The 20,634-nt window shown below is 41.5% G+C and overlaps 1 protein-coding gene across 1 annotated transcript in view; it reads left to right on the top strand.

Annotated features, from left to right (window-relative positions):
• Positions 1-239: 239 nt before the first annotated feature.
• Positions 240-20,634, top strand: part of CHSY3 (chondroitin sulfate synthase 3) — a 108,647-nt gene continuing 88,252 nt past the window's right edge. Inside the window, exons 1-2 of the mRNA XM_069879948.1 lie at positions 240-876; positions 2,313-2,596. Coding sequence (XP_069736049.1) covers positions 240-876; positions 2,313-2,596 — 921 coding nt within the window. The remainder of the gene's footprint in view (positions 877-2,312; positions 2,597-20,634) is intronic.

Below are 20,634 nucleotides of genomic sequence, written 5' to 3'. Positions count from 1 at the left end.
CGCACCTGGGCGAAGCGTTTCCTTCCGGAGCGGCTCGAGGGGCGGCGGCGGCTCGGGCGGCGGCGCCCTCCGGGGTGAGGCGCTCGGAAGCCGCCGGCTGAACGGCGGCGGCGGGGGAGGCCGAGCGGTGGGAGGGGCGGGGAGGGACCAGCCGCCGCGGCGACGAGGCGGCCGGCGCGGCCCGGGGAGCGCGGCTCGCTCCGCCGCTCCGCGAGAAGTTCGATCCGGGGCGCGGCGCCATGGCCGCGCGGTCCCGGAGACCCTGGCTGAGCGCGGCGCTGGGGCTAGTGCTGGGCTTCGCCGCCGCCTCCTGGCTCATCGCCCCCCGGGTGGCCGAGCTGAGCGAGAAGAAGAGGCGCGGCGCCGCGCTCTGCGCCTTCCCCGGGCGCCCGGGCGGGGTCGGGCGGGCGGAGGCGGTGCCGGGCGTCGCGCGTTTGAGGAGCGGCCCCTGGGAGCTGCCGCCCGCGGCGCGGGAGGGCGCGGTGTCCGGCCCCGCGGCCGGCGGCGAGGGCGACCCGGAGGAGGAGGAGGAGGGCGGAGAGAAGCGGGGCGGGCGGCCCGGCCAGGGGGGCTGCGCCCGGCCCCGCGATTTTCTCTACGTGGGGGTGATGACGGCCCAGAAGTACCTGGGCAGCCGGGCGGTGGCGGCGCAGCGCACCTGGGCGCCCTCGGTGCCGGGACGCGTGGAGTTCTTCTCCAGCCAGGGCTCCGCCGCTCCCCCCGGGCTGCCCCCGCTGCCCGTCGTCGCCCTGCCCGGCGTGGACGACTCCTACCCGCCGCAGAAGAAGTCCTTCATGATGCTCAAGTACATGCACGACCACTACCTGGACAAGTACGAGTGGTTCATGCGGGCGGACGACGACGTCTACGTTAAAGGTAACGGGATGGAGAGGGGAGGAGGAGAAGGAGGAGGAGGAAGGGACCCGCGCTGCGGGGGCTCGGCGGTGCGGGTGTCGGCTTTCGCTGGTGCCGAAAACGTCGCTCCCGAGCAGCGCTGAACAGAAGCCGAACACCTCGCCCCAGCCCGGCTCCGCCGTCCCGGTGGGAGCCCCGAGGAGCCGAGCGATGCCTGGGGAGCTCGGCGCGGGGCTGGGGCGGCGGAGCGTTCGCCTTCTGTTCCGCGCTGCTCCGCGATGGTGTTTTCGGCACCGGCAAAAGCCCCCCGCCGGCTCCCGCTTCGGCTGAGCAAACGCAGCCGTTGAAGGCTACTTGTGCCGCTGCCATTCTCCGTGGCAGGGCCGTCAAGAAGCTCCGGTCCAGCTCTGGTCCAGCTCCCGTGCGGGTGTTCTGGCACCGTTAGAAAAAAACAAGTTTGCATCCCGCTTCCTTTCGGTCTGCTCTTGCTGCCGCTGCTACCCCCGTACGGTGTCCTGCTCTTAGGAAAGAACAAAAAGCTTAAATTTTATGTGTGAGCCCAGGTCGTGAGCGTGGTTGCTTGAAAGCACCATTCAAAGCTGGAGGTGGTCGTGTACTTCCCTGTCTGACACTTGGTTTTGTTTTGGGCATTTTATGGCTTGCTGACTTGTTTGCTGTCATTCGTCTGTGAAATAATACCTCGTGTGCAGATGTAATATACGTGTATAGATCTGGTTACAGGCGTAAAAGTTGCCACTGTTTTGTCTGGGCTCGTTTTGGAGTTGTAATGAACCATTTATGAAATGTTTAATTGATTCCAAGGTTCTGAGTTAAGGCTGTCCAGAAACTTTTAATTTCAAGTGAATATGAAATCACGGTTTCTTAAAAGAAGTAGGTAAAGGGGGTTGAAGGACGCGTGTGTAGACATTGTAGCACTGGAAATATAATGCTTTTGAAGGGGCCTGAATTTTACCTTGTTCTGATAATTGCTCTGTAATCGAGCATATTTATCTTGGTTGATGGATATTTGCTCTAGTCTTTTTCCAAAAGCTCATCTTATAAAAACAACACCTGGCATTTTCCCCTCCCTTCCCCTTCCTCGCCTGCCTTGGCAAATTGTCCTACTTCAGAGAAGGTTTTAAGCTAGTGAGGGAATGCTTTCCACTAGTATAGGTTGAACAGAACAAAGTTTACTGGTAAACTTAAGTTTGGATCATATTCTGGCATTCAGCTGAATGAAAATGTCGTTGTAATGTTATTTAATGAGAAGAAAAAAATAATCTGTCAACAGTAAGCTTGTCCAAGGATATTTTCAATTAGGTATCAGATACTGCTTTGAAAGTGCTTCCCTGTGATAGTCTCAGGGGCCTGTTGTATTTCTGAAAAAGCTAGAGGTATAGGGAAAGAGATGGCTGGCAGCAGGCAGAGAAATAACAGTAGTATTGTCTCTTTTTCAGGTGAAAAATTGGAAGAGTTTCTTCGCTCACTGAACAGCAGTAAGCCTCTGTATTTGGGACAGACTGGTCTGGGTAATATTGAAGAGCTTGGAAAACTTGGACTGGAGCCTGGAGAGAATTTCTGCATGGGAGGGCCGGGAATGATCTTCAGCCGGGAGGTTCTCAGGAGGATGGTACCGCATATAGGTGAATGCCTTCGAGAAATGTACACCACTCATGAGGATGTGGAGGTGGGCAGGTGTGTCCGAAGGTTTGGAGGAACTCAGTGTGTTTGGTCGTATGAGGTAGGTGACAGCATAAATTGCAACGTCTTGTTTGTTTACAGTTGTACCTCTTGCAGTGTAAGTCTCTTTCCACTGTAACCGTGTTCTAGTGCATGCACCAGAATGTGTACTGCAGACTGTAAGGAAAAAAGAGAGGAAAACATTCATGGCATGTTGCTGCAAGCATGTTTGTGTCTACTTGTGTCTTTCAGTTTTCACTGGTGACAATTCCTGCAGCCATATTGTAAGTATTGCTACCTGTAAGTTGCTACAGTGTTACCATGAGGGTTTCTTTGTATAGTTCTTGACAGGACTCTAGTATTGGAGTTTTCAATAAGCAAGTGGCATGCCTGTTTTTTCTGCCTCTCAGGTTATTATATGTTGTGGCATTTGAAGGAGGATTGCCTATATTTTCTTAATTACTCGTATATATTTTAATGGTATTCATTACTAGCAAAAGAAGAAATAGGGGTTGGGTGTTTTTTTTTCTTGTACAGAAGTGAACTTTGTTACACTGCCTGTGTGTATGATAGGCTTTTGACAGTGTTTTTCTTAGGGTAAACCAGTGTTATAAGCTATTAAGGACACACAGTGTAATAAATCTTCCCATGTTGAAGACATTTTATGAGCAGATGACTTAACTCCATAGCAGTATTTTCTTAAGTAGTGTGTTGCGGTACCCAAAAGGTTTGCTTACAGAGCATGCAACTGCCAGAATGAGAAAAGAGTGACAGCAAATGTGATGATTTTAGTTATTTTGTCTGGTTCTTTAATATTGATGTATGCTTGCCCTTGCGGCACTCTCTTGTTAAGCAGGAAAAATCCTTAAGTAAGTGGGCCACTGAAAGAGGTTATCTGCTATTAATGACAAAAAGACAGGAGCAACAATTGGCTTTGTGGATAAGTAATTTTTTGAATGGCCTGGAGAAAGCTGTCCGTTTCAAAAATGGGTTTGCCAGTCTACAGTGCATGTAACAGGTGAAAGAAAGATTTTGAATAGTTGACACTAACTAGGTAGAAATCTTAGAGGTGGAAATCTTATCCTTTACTTCACAATAGAAAGGTGCTTTCAGAGACTATTTCAATAAATGTTGTAAATGCTGATGTGAAATAATATACCTACTGCACTGGTAAAGCAGGGAAGGCTTTTTTTTGTGCAGCTATACATTAGGGTAGGACTAGAGGTACTTAATCAGACTTCCGAAGCAGGTGCTGCATTGGCAGCTTAATATTGCATGCTGATGTGCTTGGACTGTGTCTGTACAAGTCTGTTTTCAAATCCTTATGCGCATGTGACGCCTGCTTGTCCATATCAGATAGCAGAATTATGATTCTGCCTTGACAGTAATATCTTGGAAGGGGTTTAGGGTTTGTTTTTCTGGTTTGTCTTCTTAGGAAGAAATCTGGGAAAGGGAAGAAAATGGATAATAGGTAACATTGTCCCTATGGCTGTCATTTATTTTGGTGTTGTTTGTCGGGAAATGTTGGCTCCAGGCACTGGTTGTAAGTGGGATTGAGCAAAAAAATGTTTACTTTCTTCAGTTTTAGAGACCAAGTTATATGACTGCGCAGAAGCTCAGCTTTTGAGAGTAGGATTTGGCTGTGGAAAGAGAAACTTGGTGAAAAAGAACGTGTTTTCATGGGATCTGAAATAGAATGACATAAGTTTTGACTGTCAGTTGCTCTTGATGCTCTAGATCTATATAATAAGGAATGGTCAAGAAAAAATATGTTAGGCATTGCAATAGCAGCTGTTCGTTTCTGACCAGCATTTCCATCTGTTTGAAGAACTTTTGACTCCATTACCAGTATAGAAGATGCTCTAGGAGGTGCAGGTTATTAAGACAAAACTGCCTAGGATGATATTGCATCATTAAATCTACATGGAATGGAAGGAGCGAAAGAGGGTGTCAGGAGAGAGACAGGTTGCATTGTTACTTTGGCATAGTTTGCATTGTATAGCGGATTGTTTCAAGCAGACTGATATTGCACTTGAACAGATTGGTGTGTTGCAGGTTACTGTATTAGTCGGTGACAGGCATGACTGACCAGGTTGACTTTATTTCTAGGGGACCGAAAGTGTTGCTGTTTTCTTTTTCTGCCTTAGATCAGCAGCACTCTTGGTTTTCTAGAAGGCGAATTATCCCCTCAGGTACCCATGTTTAAACCCTAAGCTTGGGGCCATGACTCTCTACGTAACCAGCTGCACTTTTGTCCTGAGGTCCTCTTGTTTTATCCAAGTATTAAACTGAATCCTGTTGAGCTGGAAGATTTTTATGAACACTTCCGTTGGGGAAGATGCACAACTTGTATTTAGTAGGTGTTGCTGAAGACTCATAGAAACTGGAAATAATTCCTTTAAAATTCATAGAAGCAGAAAAGCCTGAGGAGAAATGAATCACTGTTCCATCATTTTTTACCTGCTTTCATTTCTAAGAGCTGAATTGGGAAGACTTTTTTTGGTGAGGGTAAAAGAAATCGAAGAGTTCAAAAGAAAACCTGAAATGCTTGATCTTTGCTGGGTGGTTCAGCTGGCATAGGTGCAACTCCCTGCCTGCCAGACTTTATTCTGCTTTTGTTTAGACTTAACTAGTAAGCTGTGCTGGTTTATAAGTAATACACTTGCTGGCAAGTAAAGGATTACAACTTTAACCTCTTTTTGAAAATGTTTGTTTTTTTCAGAATGAATTAAAAAAGGTGTACAAGCCTGCAAAAAGCCACTCTTATTCTAGAGTTTAATTCTTGTTCTACCAGATTTGAAGCCAGATATGAATGCCTCTGCTGATGGAGCTCCTCCACTTCAAATAAAGAATTAGTCATTGGATTGCTGAGAAAGTGAATCAAATAACAGGGTTTTTAGGGCACTTGTGCTGAATGGAGTAGACAAAACCTGCCCTGGAGCTGCAAGTTGACAATTGCTCTAAGGCTACATAAACCTGGGTTTACACTGAAGGGCGGTTGCTACTTTTGGTTGCTGTCCTGTTCTGCAGCACTGGTGTAGCCCTGTGGTGAGCAGGAGCAGGGAGCAGGCTCCACTTAAAACCTGAACCTGACCCACCTTATTTTCTTCAGCTGAATCAGTACTTAGAGAAGTACATCACAAGAAAGAAGAGGTGATTATGTCCAGCCAGGAATGTAGGGGCAGGAGAGTATCAAACTGCCCTTCTTGGGAGCAGCTTATGTTTGAATTGGCTGGAAGCAGCCATTGAGCTGCAGCCTAAATCTGGTACATTTCCTTGCTGCATGGAGAAGTATTTGCTAGAAGTGCTATATTTTGAATGGATCATTTTCTTTCTACGGATGATCCATCCTTGTCCTGATAAGTTTTTCAACTATATCTTAATTTATCCTCCAGTTTTGATGATACTTTAATGATTAAGGTGTAATAAACCTGACAAATACATCTGTAATACCTCTGTAAAAAGATTCTCTGTTTTTGTTATCCATTAGCAGCTTCTTCTAACACAAATCAGTAACAGTAAAATAACAGTTAAAAAGGACCTTTTGCTTTTGTGGTTTCAGAATCCATATTTAAAGCTAGCACTCTCTCTTCCACTAATTTTGAAGCCTTGAAATGTTTTTCTGTAAATGAATGAAGGTATTAGCTTGACTTTAATGACTCATACTTGTTTTGTTCTTTGAAAGCTAAACTATAGTTAAAATCTTAGATGCTGTGTTGTTCCTTGCATTATGATATAGGAAGAACTTTGCTATAGAGGACCACTTGGAAGAAAAGTCTGGTTGCTTAGTTCCATCCCCATCTATTTTATTTTTTTTAAATTATGTTTCTGGTTTCAGAAGACCATCTTGTAATTTGTAATCTAAGTTTATAGTAGAGCAAATTGTGTATTTCCATAAAAGGACAAACTAAAATGCAGCACATGAATTAAGTGGCTGTAACAATTCAAGCAGGAATCCAACATTGTCAGGTTATAAATATAAAACAAAGCTTTTCTTCAGAAGATGAAAGATGACAAATACTGATTGAAAAGATTTAAAGGCCAGTCATCAGTTTATTTGGGACATTTGTTCTAACGTTAGGTTTGTAAAGCTTTTCTTTTTATACCCTTTTCCCCCTTTCTGTGGGAGAAATTATCATAGAATCATAGAATATATGGTTAGAAGGGACCCGTAAGGATTATCGAGTCCAACAGCCACTATATTAATTTTAATCTTGAAAACTACATTTGTATGAAACACATTGTATACTTTTGAGCTTTGGGTAGTGTGTACATTGATAGTGGAAGAAAACTTTGAACAGATAAGCAGTCCTCATTAATAACTGTGTCTGTATCTTCCCATTGTTTTCTTCCCTTTTACAGAGTTCTATGACAACCATAGAATACAGTCTTATTACTATAACCTCTTCTTTAATAATACAGCTCTCTAATATCGTATTTGGTTTTGATTTGCAGTTGTTACAGTAACTATTAATGTAAATACCCTGGGAAAATGCCTATTTTGATCAAACTGCTCACTCAAAAAGGTTCTCTTAGCAGTGCACTGGTATTGTTACTGTCTCCAGAGGTGCTGGAACCTTTGAAAGCCACTCCTGGCTTCCTCTAAAAATATTTCTTTTTAACATCAGTTTTCCTTTGTGACATATTATAAGTTTTAATTTGAGGCTTTCTCTCTCTCTTTGGTGAAGGTGTTGATCCCAACTCAGCTTTGAGTTGAACACTGCGCCAAAGAGAAACATTAGATGTGTATTTGTCTTTGATGATGTTAAGGTGGTATATTGCTCATTTGGGTACTGGAATGATAATGTGAAAGCAGCAGTACTTACCTCCACATAAGCTGTTGGGTTTAGGCAAGTTCATTAGGTAGTTAAAATAAAAACAGCAACCATTTTAAAAAAGCACAGAGCAAGCTATCAGGGATCCTAGACTAGAAATGCATAAAAGAGTGGATAATTAAGTCTGTAGCTGGGATTTCTTAAGGATGAGAGGAATGGGATGATGACAGTGGCCTCAGAGCTGGCCAATTACCAATACAGGATTGTGTATGTGCTCTCTTAACTATTTGTTAATTGATAGCAGCAATGTTAAAAGTAGTCATCCAACTTTTTACTTCATTGTGATTCTCACCTTTTTATAAAAGTGAGTTATATTTCCATACAGTTGCAGCACAGAGTTTCTGTGTGTACCCAAGACCAAATAATTAAATGCATATCCTGTTGCAGTAACTGGTGCTAATTGCATTACTTTTGCCCTGCATGGCTCTGGTCCTAATCTGTGCTGCCTGCTGTCATTCATTTGCTCTTTTACCTGGTGTATTAAGGAAGACTGCCCAGGTGTGCTGCCTCCCTTGGCTTCAGGTACCCTGGGGTACCTTGCTGTCTTTTTGCCCCTTGTTGATCCTGGAAAGATCAGCTGGGCTGGGAGTTGGTGAAGTTCACAAAGAGAAAGCAAAGTCATCCCTGGTACTTGTATGTTATTGAGGGTCTTAAGCATTTCCCTGTGTGGAGCAGCAGGTGTGTGAGAGTTGGATGTACCTTTCTGGGGTCCTTTATTGTGAAGGATTCAGATGGTTTTCCCACAGTTGCCACAGAAGTCTGTGCTAGCACACACATGGAAACCCATGGCAGAGGGGTTCAATAGTACAATGGTGTCTTAGCTGTGGAGCCAAGAGCTAAAGTGGACTGTTTTGCAGCCTTGTTGTGAGTTAGCTTCTCTTAGGTTTCTGTCTTGTTTGTAGATTGTGTGTCCTGTCTTTGCTGCTGTGCCCCAAGATGAAATATTGCTTGTGCCTTTTAAGAAGTTTGACAGACAGGTAATTCTGCCTCTTGGTACTGAGTTATGAAGGTGCTGAAAAACTCTGGGGGTGTGGTTCCGTGTCCATGATGTGAAGAAAGTGTGGATACATTTTCCTCTTAATGTGTTTTCTTCTAATATGCAAGCAGCTATCAATGTGCCTACCTAGCAGCTTTCTAGTCTGTTTTGAATATTTGTACATTCTTAAAGCAAATATTTCAAAGTTTTTGCATGGAAGAATAAGCTCACTTGACTTAGCAAAGCTTCCCACAGACAAGTAAAAGAAAACTATGAGGACAAGTTTTTAAATGATTAAAACTGTGTCTTTAGTTCTGCACATGGTATCTTGAACAATCTATGGAAATGTGGACCGAGGCATACTCATGTTTGCTGTCATTTTATTGGAAATGCTTTCTCAGGACTTTAGTGCAATTGGTATAGTGCACATGGTGTTTCCAATGAACTCTAGTGCAGAAGGCTAGCTTGTTCAAAAGTGTTGATGTGAGGTGACACAATTGTAGCACAACTCAGTGTCCTCTCATTTAAACCCATCCCATCATCACTCTTGTTAGTGCTTGTCACACTATAGAAGGAATAAGCCTGGTTTTTAAAAGGAGACTTATAGATGAAGAACTTGTCTTCTTTATGGTCAACAGTGGATTCACTTCTTTAAGTGAATCGATGAAATAAAACATAGTGAACTCCTGATGTTTCAAGAATTTTGTCCTTTACCTTAAAGACAAGTAAACCAAACCACATTGGAAGCATTAGTTTCTACTGATATTCTAATAATTATCTTTATTTTCAACCTTTTGGCTTTCCTAAGTGTTCTGAAATAAATTTCCCTTTCACACGTACAGATTTTATTGTGATTATTGGATCATACATTGACAAAGAATTTTGTTAAACTGGCCTACTTCAGGCTTTTTGAAGATAAAGTGTTTTTTGCAGATTGCCAGGTAAATCAAATACACTGGTAGTCCACAGTGTCAAATACATTGGGTGTCCACCGATCATTTCCTCCACCGATCATTTCTTCCAGCGATGGTTTCCTCCTTCCCTCTTCCAGCACCCAGAGCTAATGGGTTTTTTTTACTTTTTCTTTCCTGGACTGTTCTTTCTATCTCTTCTTGTCTGGACTTAGAAAATATCCCATAGAGAACTGGTTTTATGCCTTCCAATTTCCGACTTCATACTTTTTGATGAGATCAAAAGATGAGCTGCTGCTGAAATAGAAAATGCTCACAAACACAGAAGCTGGAAATTGTAAACAAAGAGAGCTACAGACATAATTTGAAATAGGTGCCAGTTAAGTGCACTTACATTTACTGTGCTCTTTCATTAGGTATCCAAAATAGTATATGTTTGTTTTCTTAGAAGAATAAGGTTTCAAGCTTCTCTTCTGGTTTTGTATGTTTGTTGGGAGTTTTGTGGAGTTAGGCAACCAGGTAATAAGTGTAGCTGGATCATATTAGGTCTTCAGACTCTATTTATTCTCTGGTTCTCATTACCAAACTGGTTTCCACATATTTTTAATTCTTCTGTGAGTAGGTATGTATTAAGTCATTGTCATTATATGCTACTGTAATTTTATTATTTATTTAGTTATTTTGTTTCATTATGTAACATTAAATAGTCAAAGAATACATAAACTGTTTAAAGTGTAGCTAGAACTGCTATGTTATGAGGAGCTTATTCCATCTGGCTGGCTCTGGCTAGTGGTTTAAGCTCAGGATGGGTGCACAAGTTGGTTACTCTTTAGTACATATTTGGAACTGGGCAGCAAGTAAATGTGCAATTCCACCTTGGCTGCAATATTCTTCCTGGGTATCACACTAAGAAGAGGTTCTTAGCCCACTTCTAAGAATTCTTTTAAAGCATACGCATACTTTAAGAAACGAAGAACATCTTAAACAAGAGGTATACTTGTAGGAAATTTTCAAGGAGCATAAGGGGCCTTATAACTAACACAAGGTACTTGAATGTTTATTTATGTATGATTTAGTCTTACCATAACCTAGTAAAGAGAAGTTTAGCTTTTGATTAATCTTGTGCTTTAAAGAGACAGTCATTTTCCACATTGGTTGAAGTTTTACCTTTGGTAAACTAACCTTTGTGAACATTTCTGACTGGACTGTTTGACTGATTGTTTTTGGTTTTTTCAGTTTGTTGTTTACGAAAAAAAACCATTTGGTTTGGAAACTTGGAAGTATTCCTTTTCAATAGGATTGCCATGTTGTGCTCTGTTTTTTGTGCACTTGACACTTAGAAGGATTTTTTTTCAAAGTTACTTTAAAGTTCATCTGAATCCCTAAATGTTTTTGCATTTTGCTTCTTTATTTTTTTTACAATCATTCAAGGGCAAATTAACATCTAAAGGATGAAAATTAATGCTCTGTTTGACTCTGCATTTGCTAGTATTGGGGAGGTATTTATTTATTTATGGTGCCCTTTTGGAGTGCAAGGTGTGTGAACTAGATACTTGTCAAGCGGAGACAGGTGGACTAAAGAAATGTAGCATTTCTATTGCTATATAGATGGCCATGATGCCATGGAAGTATATGTGTCCTTAACTACTATATGAGGCATACACTGTAAATCTGAGTGCCTGGAAATAAGCACTTGTATGTACACAGGCATGTATTTAGAGCTTGTGCATAGTTGATAACTAAGCTTCTAGGGGCATAAGTGAAGTTCCTTTGGAGCTTTTAGGCTGTACTTCTAGGGATTTACTGTTGTCTCTATCCTGTAAGGCTTAAGAATTCAGCTTTTATCTTGATTTTCACTTCTTTTCATAGTTATGTCTCTGCTCTTCTGTTCTGTATGTATGTGTATTTTGGCTTCCAGCTTCTATTTAACTTAGCTTTCTATCTTTCCATTTCCCTTGAAAGATTTTTCCTTCCAGCCCCCGAATGTAGCGCACCTGTTATCATAATAACCACGTCAGTGGACATGGGTAAACCAAGGGATGTGATCTATCTGGAATTCTATAAAGGCTTTGTCACATTCCCCCACAACATCCTTCTCTCTAAATTGGAGAGAGATGGATTTGATGGGTGGACTGTTTGGTGGATAAGAAATTAGTGGATGGTTGGATTCAGAGAGTAGTGGCCAACGGCTTGACGTCCAGGTGGAGATCCATGACAAGTGTTGTCCATACTGGAACCAGAGCTGTTTTGTATTTTCATTGGTGATATAGGCAGCGAGATCAAATACACCCTCAGCAAGTCTGCAGATGACACCAAGCTGAGTGGTGCTGTTGTCACACCAGAAGGACAGGATGTTGTCCAGATGGACCTAGACAAGCTGGACAAGTAGGTCTGTGTGAACTGTGTGAGGTTCAACAAGGCCTAAATGCAAGGTCCTCACCTCTGGCAATCTTCTGGGCAATTTGTGGTTTCAATACAGGATGGGTGATGATGTGACTGAGAGCAGCCTTGAGAAGGACTTGGGGGTTCTGATTGATGAAAAGCTCGACCTGAGACAGCAATGCACACTCACAGCCCAGAAGGCCAACCGTATCCTGGGCCACATCAAAAGAAGCGTTACCAATAGGTCAAGGGGGGTGATTTTGCCCCCTATTCTGCTGTCTTGTGACCCCACCTGGAGTATTGCGTCCAGTTCTGGGATCCCAAACAAAAGAAGGAAGTGGAACTGTTGCAGTGGGTCCAGAGGAGGATCACAAAGATGATCAGAGGACTGGGGCACCTTTGCTATGAGGCCAGGCTGAGAGAGTTGGGCTTGTTCAGCCTGGAGAAGAGAAAGCTCTGGGAGACCTTATAGCAGCCTTCCAGTACCTGAAGAGAGCCTCCAGGAAAGGTGGGGACGGACTTTTACAAGAGCGTGTAGTGATTGAGTGAGGGGGAATGGCTTTAAATTGGAAGGGGAAAGATTTAGATTAGACATTAGGAAGAAATTCTTCATGAAGGGTGGTGAGACACTGGGACAGGTTGCCCAGGGAATTTGTGGGGGCCCCCTCCCTAGAAGTGTTTGAGGCCAGAATGGATGGGGTCTTTAAGCAGACTGATGGGAGGTGTCCCTATCCCTGGCAGAGGGATTGGAACTAGATAATTCTTAAGGTCCCTTCCAACTTATGCCATTCTGTGATTCTATAATAATTTTTCATCACCAACGGGGACTCTTTTTATGGCGTAGCTCTTATCCTGTGAGAATTGCAGAGCTTCCTGTTGTGCCGTGTTAAGTGTATGTATATTACTTCTCTGGCATTTTAATGCTTGAGGTTTGCTTAGAGCTTTAAAGAGTGCCTATCACATCTTCTCAAAAACTGCTTATTTTCTGTACCTTCAAGAAAGAATTCTGTACCAAAATTGTGCATTGCTTATTCCTCCCTCCTGGCCAGTGTAAGTTGGTGCTCATTTCCCTCTTCCACATCTGTTAGCCTCTAATTTTTACTGTACTAAATGTAATAATAAACCTGCCTTCAGACTCTGTTCTTAAATTTCTGTTAATGCTGTGCTTTTGACATGTATGCTTGAAGGTGACAACTCTGTCGTGGGAGAGAGATGGAATAGATTTCTGGTCTTTATGGGGCAGAGGGCCTTGAATGACTAAGGCTGGTCTTCTTTCTTCAGTTTGCTGATCAACTATCCAAGCCTAACCTGAGCTTCCTATTTTGTCACTGGAAAAATATTTTGAATGGCAGTGGTTTTATTATTTTAGCTGCACATAATGCTAGAGGCAGGAGGGTGTAATGCTGGGAGAAGGTAGGTTGGAATAACAGACTGACATGCCTTTGTTGAGTTTGGCATGTTAGAAAACAACTACTACAAATCAGCTGCTCATGAATGGGAGTTGCATCCTCACAAGTAAGACTTCTTCCATGAGTTTTTGCCTTAAAAGGGATGTGGTGCTGATGTTCTCTGTGTGTATGTGTGCGTAGAAGTGTATATATGAGCATGGGTGTAGGGGTGTGTATATTTTTAAGATTAATGCAGTGTGTTGCTTTTTGCCTTTTTGCCCAACTTTGGGCCCTGAATAATCATAAAGACTGTAAAAGTTATGTCTTTTAGCTTGTTACTGGCTGTTTCTGGAGACTGATGATTATAGCGATCCTTGCCTAAATCTATCTGGAACGGTTGGAACTTCACCCCTGTATAAGTATCCAGTGTTACAATGCTACTTTGTTCGTATTAAACATGCCAGTTATCTTTTGTAGTATTCACCTATTGACTGTATTTTGATAGGGTACTAAGCTATCTGAAAGCACTTAAGGCACCCACATTAATCTGAATAGGATTTCCATCAGTGGTGTGTACTGTCAATAAAACACTAATAAAAGTTCACTAGCTCAGGAGGGGGGGAAAATGTCATTGGAACAACCATGTTAAAATATGTTCTTGAGTGTAGGCTAGTTATTGATGTGATTAAACAAAAGCTCTCATTTTATTTTATTTTTTAAATTCTGAACGTTTGTGATACCTTCTTTAGCATCTCAAAATATACCTCTGTAGTAGCATTCCTGCAGGTAAGTCCAGAATTGCTGGAGCTTCCCACTCATCTCAATTTAAAAGAACTTGCTCTCGCTAATTGGAATGTTTGGTTTAGTACTAAACTCATAATTTTAGTGAATAACTTTACTGTTAATTTTCCATTGCTAAATGGCATTTGGAGGCCTACTGTTTTCCTTGGAAATGGACATTAAAGAGTTTTATTTGGAGGTTCTGCCGTAAATCTGTGTAGCAGCCAATGAAAACAAACCAAGTAATGGTTTACCCAGTATTAATAACTTTGTTACCTTCAATGTAGGCACACTTTGTGTTTTTTGAAACTTGAAAGAAAATAAAATGTGGTGCCTTGGATTGGGAGAGGAAGAGATTTGTATTCTTCTTCTTGATTTTTATTTAGCTGTTTCCATTTAGCCATAGTTATATTAATCAGCTTGCTCAAAATAAGTTTTTGTCTGCAGACTAGGTAGCATCTTGTACAAATGAAGTAACTTTTCATCCTTATCACATCCATTATGATTATCTAGGTAGGTAACAAAAACAGTCACTGGATTAAGCATGTTGTTTTTATGAGAAGAGAAGCTTTGATGACTAGTACAAGGATAGAATCATACAATGTTGCACTGTTATTTTTGAAATAGTTTCAGGAAAATTCTTATGTGTTTTATAGTATAATCATTATTGTTCTTCACTGGGGATCAATACACAGTAGTGAGAGACATCCAGTAGAGTTTTGGCATTTGTTCTTCAGTACAGATACCAAATCAGAATTTAACAGGTTCATATTTGCATTCATTCAGACACTCTAAGGATGTATTTAAGATACCTTCTACACTTCAGAGTTTTCAGTTTTACCTGTCCTGTGCCACTGGAATAGTGTTATAAAAATGCAATTGCTATAATAAGTAGCTTCTTTACTGACACTTGTAACTTCTTTGAGGCAATTATGCAGCCACGTGTACTTCTATGATGTATTATTTACTTTAGAAAGATCTTGTTTCATCCCTTGTACTTACCTCTCCATACTACCTGGGCTCATGCAAAGCATTTGACACTGTCCCCCACAACATTCTTGTCTCTAAATTGAAGAGACATGGATTTGACAGATGGACCACTCAAGGGATAAGGAATTCGCTGGATGGTCACCAAAGAGTTGTAGTCAGCAGCTCAGTGTCCAAGTAGAGACCTGTGGTGAGTGGCATTCCTCAGAGGTTGGTGTTGGGAACACTGTTGTTTACCATCTTTGTCAGAGACGTGGACAGCAGGATTGTGTGCATCCTCAGGAAATTTGCAAACACCACCAAGCAGTATAGTGCAGTCAGCATGCTTGAGGGAAAGGATGTCATCCAGAGGTACCTGCACAGGCACAAGAGATGGACATATGTGAAACACATGAAGTTCCACAAAGCCAAGTGCAAAGTCTTGCACCTGGCTCAGGGCAATCCCAAGCACAAATACAAACTAGGCAGAGAATGGATTAAAAGTAGCCCTAAAGAGAAGGACTGTGGGGTGCTGGTTTATGAGAAGCTCTACATGAGCCAACAATGTGGGCTTGCAGCCCATAAAAGCCAGTTGTATCCTGGGCTGTATCAGAAGAATTGTTACCAGCTGGTTGAGGGAGGTGATTTTCCCCCTCTGCTCTCATGAAGCCCACCTAGAACACTGCATTCAGTTCTGGAGTTCTTAGCATGGATCTGTTAGAGCAAGTCTAGAGGAGGGCCGTGAAGATGATGAGAGGACTGGACCACTTCCCATATGGGGACAGGGTAAGAGAATTGGTGTTGCCTAGAGAAAGGAATGCTCCAGAAGAGGGGGCTTAGGGGAAAGCTGGGGAAGGGCTCTTTATCACGAAGAGTAGTGATAGGATGAGGGGTAACATTTACAAGCTGAATGAAGGCAGATTTAGATTAAATGTTGGGAACATATTTTTTCCTGTGAGGTTGATGAGGCACTGGATCAGGCTGCCCAGAGAAGTCATGGATGCCCCATCCCTGGAAGTGTTTAAGGCCAGGCTGGATGAAGCTTTCAGTAACCTGACCTAGTGGAAAATGTCCCTGCACATAGCAGGGGAAATGGAGCTAGATGATCTTTAAGATCCCTTCCAACCCTAACTATTCTATGATTCCATGCATGAGAATTCTTTGTGACTTCTACAGTGGTGCTCAATGTTCAGGTTCACTACTGCAGCCCAGGATTATGTCTGCAAGTTCTAAGGCTTTGTCACACTGTAAATTCATCATGATTTTGGAATTGGTTAGTACTGTTTGTCATTATGATCTTTGAACATTTTCAACTATTGAGCTTCTGACTGCCAGAATAGTTCACTTAATGTTAAGATTTACTAGTATAGTAGTCACATTTTTAATTCTATGCTTTTGGAGAACTGCCCTAAACATGATGGTGCAGTATCTGGTAAAAATTGCCTCGTTAGCACAGTGACCTCCACAGCAAGGACAGATGAGATGTTAGTGGGAGAGGGAATGTGCTGTATTATGTGATCACATCCCCCATGGAAAATTCTAACCTGTGTTCCAAATCTCCTTGTACATCATATCATGCAAATGATTAGCAAATAAGAGATTATCCCTCACAAAGAGCTTAATCACACATGATGTTAATTGTTGAAGGCTTTCATTCCAACTGAACAAAGCAATTCTGTGCATCCTAGAAGAAAGTTGCTTTTTGGTCTTTCAACTTTAAGCTCTGTGATCTGCTGTTTTCTTCTTTGATGTTGTTCATTGTGGATTACTGCAAATAAACATGTAAAGTATCAGAAACCACTAGAGGAGCTCAAAGGTCTATCCTTGTACACTGGACTTCCATTTTCAAGTTGGTTACTTGAATCCAAAGCTGAACATCTGCGGAAGACAAATATGCAGTAGTTTTCAGACTTCCTCTACAGCCTTTGCAGCCAGGACAAATACTGAATGAATACTGGATTTGGCTGGGAGAGTTGATGTTTTTGGTTGAAGTATGTTGACATTATACTGCAGATCTTTTTATGCTATGACTCCATACCTATTTTGGAAAAAAAATAAACCAAAAAAAGCCCTTGAATGTACTATTCAGGAGTGCTTTAATTAATGAAAACTAGAAATGAAAGACTCCAATTAATTGTTAAAGGAACTTGTACTTGAAGAAGTGTCTGTATATGTGTATGGTAGGAGAGCATACCAGTTCTTTTTAATCTGACTGTTTGAGTTCATTTCCTTGAATTATCTGCACTAAAATTCAGCCTTTTGAAGAGTTTTTTGGCTACCTTGGAAAATGTATTCCCAAAAAAACCAGGCTTACATAAATATACAGGTTTCAAGAGATTAAGGTCTCTCAAGAGAAAATGGTACATGTATGGTGGAAATTACCTCCTGAAAAGGCATAATTTAGGAAAGATGTTACTGCATCATGCAGACTGGATGGATAAACTAAAATGCAAAATGAAAAGTTCTGTTGCTGGGTAGATAGATCTTCAAGCTTTCAGATTTCTCTTTATAAAGCCAGCAGTCCTGGCTGGTTGCTTGCTTTTCAGTGGTAGCTTGAATGAGTGTTACAAAGAGGCTTGCCAACAAATCGTCCTGTAGGAGATCTATAACTATTGTGAGATGACAGTGGTTTCCAAAGATTAAGAAAAGCCTTTATCTGAGGCCATGATTTTTTTTTTTTCCCCTGGACATGCTCTTAAGAGGCTTTTGTAGTAGCATTAGTATCACCTATGCAGGTGATTTAATTACATGTTCTTATATCTGCCATTAATTACTGGTCAGAGGAAGGGACTGTGTTTCTGCCTGGAGCTTTCTAGCTAGTTCACAAGGATAGAAGCCTACTCAAAGTTTTCCATCTCTGTGTATGCAGAGGGACTAGAAAAGTTACACTGTTTTGTTTCTTTAATTTTGTTTTTTTTGTTGTGTTTTGGGTTTGCTTGCTAATGAAAACAAAGAGGGAAGAATGCTAAAACACAGATAAAAGCCACAAATTAACAAAGAACATGCTACTGCTGATGTGCTTTTGGTTAGCCTGAGCTTTTGTGGCTGTTCTCTGTACACCTTGAGCTGACATTATACGCTGGGTTTTCTAAGTCTTTCCACACCTATTTCACTAGGAGTCTGATTTAACTTTAATTGCAGAAGTCATCTGCAGGCAATACCAGAACTTGTGGACTAGAGCTTGTTTGCTGGCAGCTGGAAACCTTGAGGGCAGTTCTTGTATGCACGTGTTTTTTACCAGTGTGACATGCAGAATTTGGCTCTGAGGAGGCAGTGGGTAGCTTGGAAGGTGCAGGAAAGGAGGAGCAGGAAAAAAGATCTGAGCATTGCTCTGAGAAGGTTTTTACTCACTGCTGCATGCTAGTGACTGCAGAACGCTTCTCAGATTACTTCAGCTGTAGTTCATATTAAACAAGCATTACAGCAAAAGCTACATCAGGAGAAGTACCTGTCAAATAGTAGGAAACTTCTTGAGTGCAAATGGGAAAAAATAAACAGATCTTGTTTTTCTAAGGAGTTTTAACTTTTTCACTGTAGTACTAAAGATCTGTTGTACTCAAGTGTGTGCTGCCTGAGAATTGTGTTGGAATGAGTAGGCGCTATACACTACTCAGACAGCTCACATCCTCAGGGATGACTGCAGTACATTCTCTACAATGGCTAAGTAGCAAGGAAAACATGCAAAGGGAAAGAAGTTAATGAAGAAGAGTTAATGTTGTTGAGGCAAACAATGCCTGACCAGCCTCACTGTCTGTGTGATGAAATGACAGGCATTGCAGAAGAGGGGGAGTGATGGATTGAGTATACTTTCACTTCAGAAGATTTTGATGTTCCCATGTTATTCTCATTTGTAAGCTGAAAAAGTGTGTACTCTTGGGGTCCAGTTCTGGGTGCAGTATGGTTCGGTATCTCTACGAAGAGCATGGTTGCTGAAATGGGAAGGAAGACCATACCCTCAGCAGTAGTGGAGAGAACATTAAAGTCAGGGAGTGACACAGATGGAAAAGTTAAGGTGTAGTATTGAGGGACCTTGAGAAACCAGAGGAATGGGCCTTTGTAAACCTTATGAGGTAAACAAGAACTATTTCAAAGGTTTGCAGGTGGGATGAAGTAGGCCTTTGCTCTGTACAGTCTTGGAGAGGGTCTGACTGAGGAGTAGACACACCAAAAAGGACTTGAGGTTTTCAGTGGATGCCAAGTTGAGCCAAAAGTATGCTGATGTTGCAAATAAAGCAAGCTACATGTTGGTCTGCATTAGGGTGAGCATGGTCAGTAGACAGAGAGAAGATGTTACCCTCTGTTCCCTGCTGGAAGGATGTAAATCAACATATCAGGGGAAAGAGAATACTCTGAATAATGGGGAAGAATGGGGCATCTTGGATGATCTCAACAAAACTTACTTTTGCTTCAAGTCCATAGCACAGCACACTCTTAAGGTAGCTCTGAAGTGGAACATAGTGGTCTTTGGAGCCAGTTCTGCTTGTATAATATCTAAAGTAGTCCGCCTCTAAAATAACGAGTGACCATGAGATGGATTGAGAAGCGCAGGCATGTGTTTATGTTTGCTCCTTCTAACATAAAAGAATTACAGCTTCATTATACATCTGCAAAATCAGAGCAGAAGCTAATAGAAGCAGAAGCTGTAGATGATTCAGATTGCCTCTTTATGGAACTTTCTGTGTTACTTAGATTTATTTATGCATTTTAGAAATTAATCTGAAGAAGCAAAGACTAAGCAAGGTTTTAAATACAGAAAACAGCAAGTTTACTGAAAATATGAATTGTGTGCATTCATGATTTTGCTAGAAAATACTAATTAGTTGCAATCTGATTACTGCAAAAGCTTATGCTTGAAGTTTTTGCAAGAAGCACGTTAAATTAGATTTACGTTTTTCAGAGCTAACCCCTCTTGAATTATGTGGAAATTCTTATCTAATACAGACATCAATATATGCCCAGGGTGGATATTGTAAATTTAATCTGTTCTTTTTGAGTACAGATGAGTGATCCAATTTCTTCACCAAGGGAAATTTTCGGAAGTAACTGAATGCTTTGAGCAGTACCTTCTCTTTTGTGAATTATCTAGTTTTTTATAAACCTTGACATCACCCAGTGTTGTCCTTTGGTAACCACTTAGCTGCCTGGAACTCATATGAACAAAGATACTCACCTGTTAGGCAACCGTGCAGTGAGGTGTTGGCCATCCTTGGCTGGTGCCAAAGTTCTGAAATTTAAAAAATGGATGTAGCTTATTCTTGCATTTGTGTATTTTATAATAAAATGTGGAACCTTTTCATGGGAGAGATAAATCCTTAAGTGTCTTGTCTATAAAACTATTGTTTGCCATTAAGGAAGCCTATTCTATGTCGCTTTATTTGGTCTGGAAAAGTAATTGGGTGGTATGACTTGAAGGGGCATGAAAAGACTGTGTAGTATATTATAACAGGAACTTGGAATTAAAGATGTGATAAATCTTACCACCATGATCCCACTCAGGGCTAGATAGTTCTATTGCCTGCTGATACAGAGATGACCTCCGCGATGGTTTTTTTCTGCCTGAGGGGCAATGTTAGATCTCTACCAACTCCTGGGACAAATCTGTGTGACATGGCTTGTGGTGTTTCATTTTGTTTTGTGTTTTGCTTGTTTGTTTTTTTTTTTAAGCTCTGCACTAGAATCAGTTATCATGATATGTTTTTAAGTTACTGTCAATAAAGTGAAAAGAAACAACTGAGTGTACTTATCTGGACATCCTTCTGAAACTGTGCAATGCAACTTGTTTCTGGAAGCCACTGAATTTGTTTTCTTTCCAAAATTATTTTCCATTTGGCAGTGAATTAAAATCATATATACAAAACAAA

Source organism: Phaenicophaeus curvirostris, chromosome Z (genome assembly GCF_032191515.1).
Source record: "Phaenicophaeus curvirostris isolate KB17595 chromosome Z, BPBGC_Pcur_1.0, whole genome shotgun sequence".
NCBI lineage: Eukaryota > Metazoa > Chordata > Aves > Cuculiformes > Cuculidae > Phaenicophaeus > Phaenicophaeus curvirostris.
The sequence above is the reverse complement of the archived record's forward strand: the minus strand, read 5'-3'. Positions and strand labels throughout refer to the sequence as shown.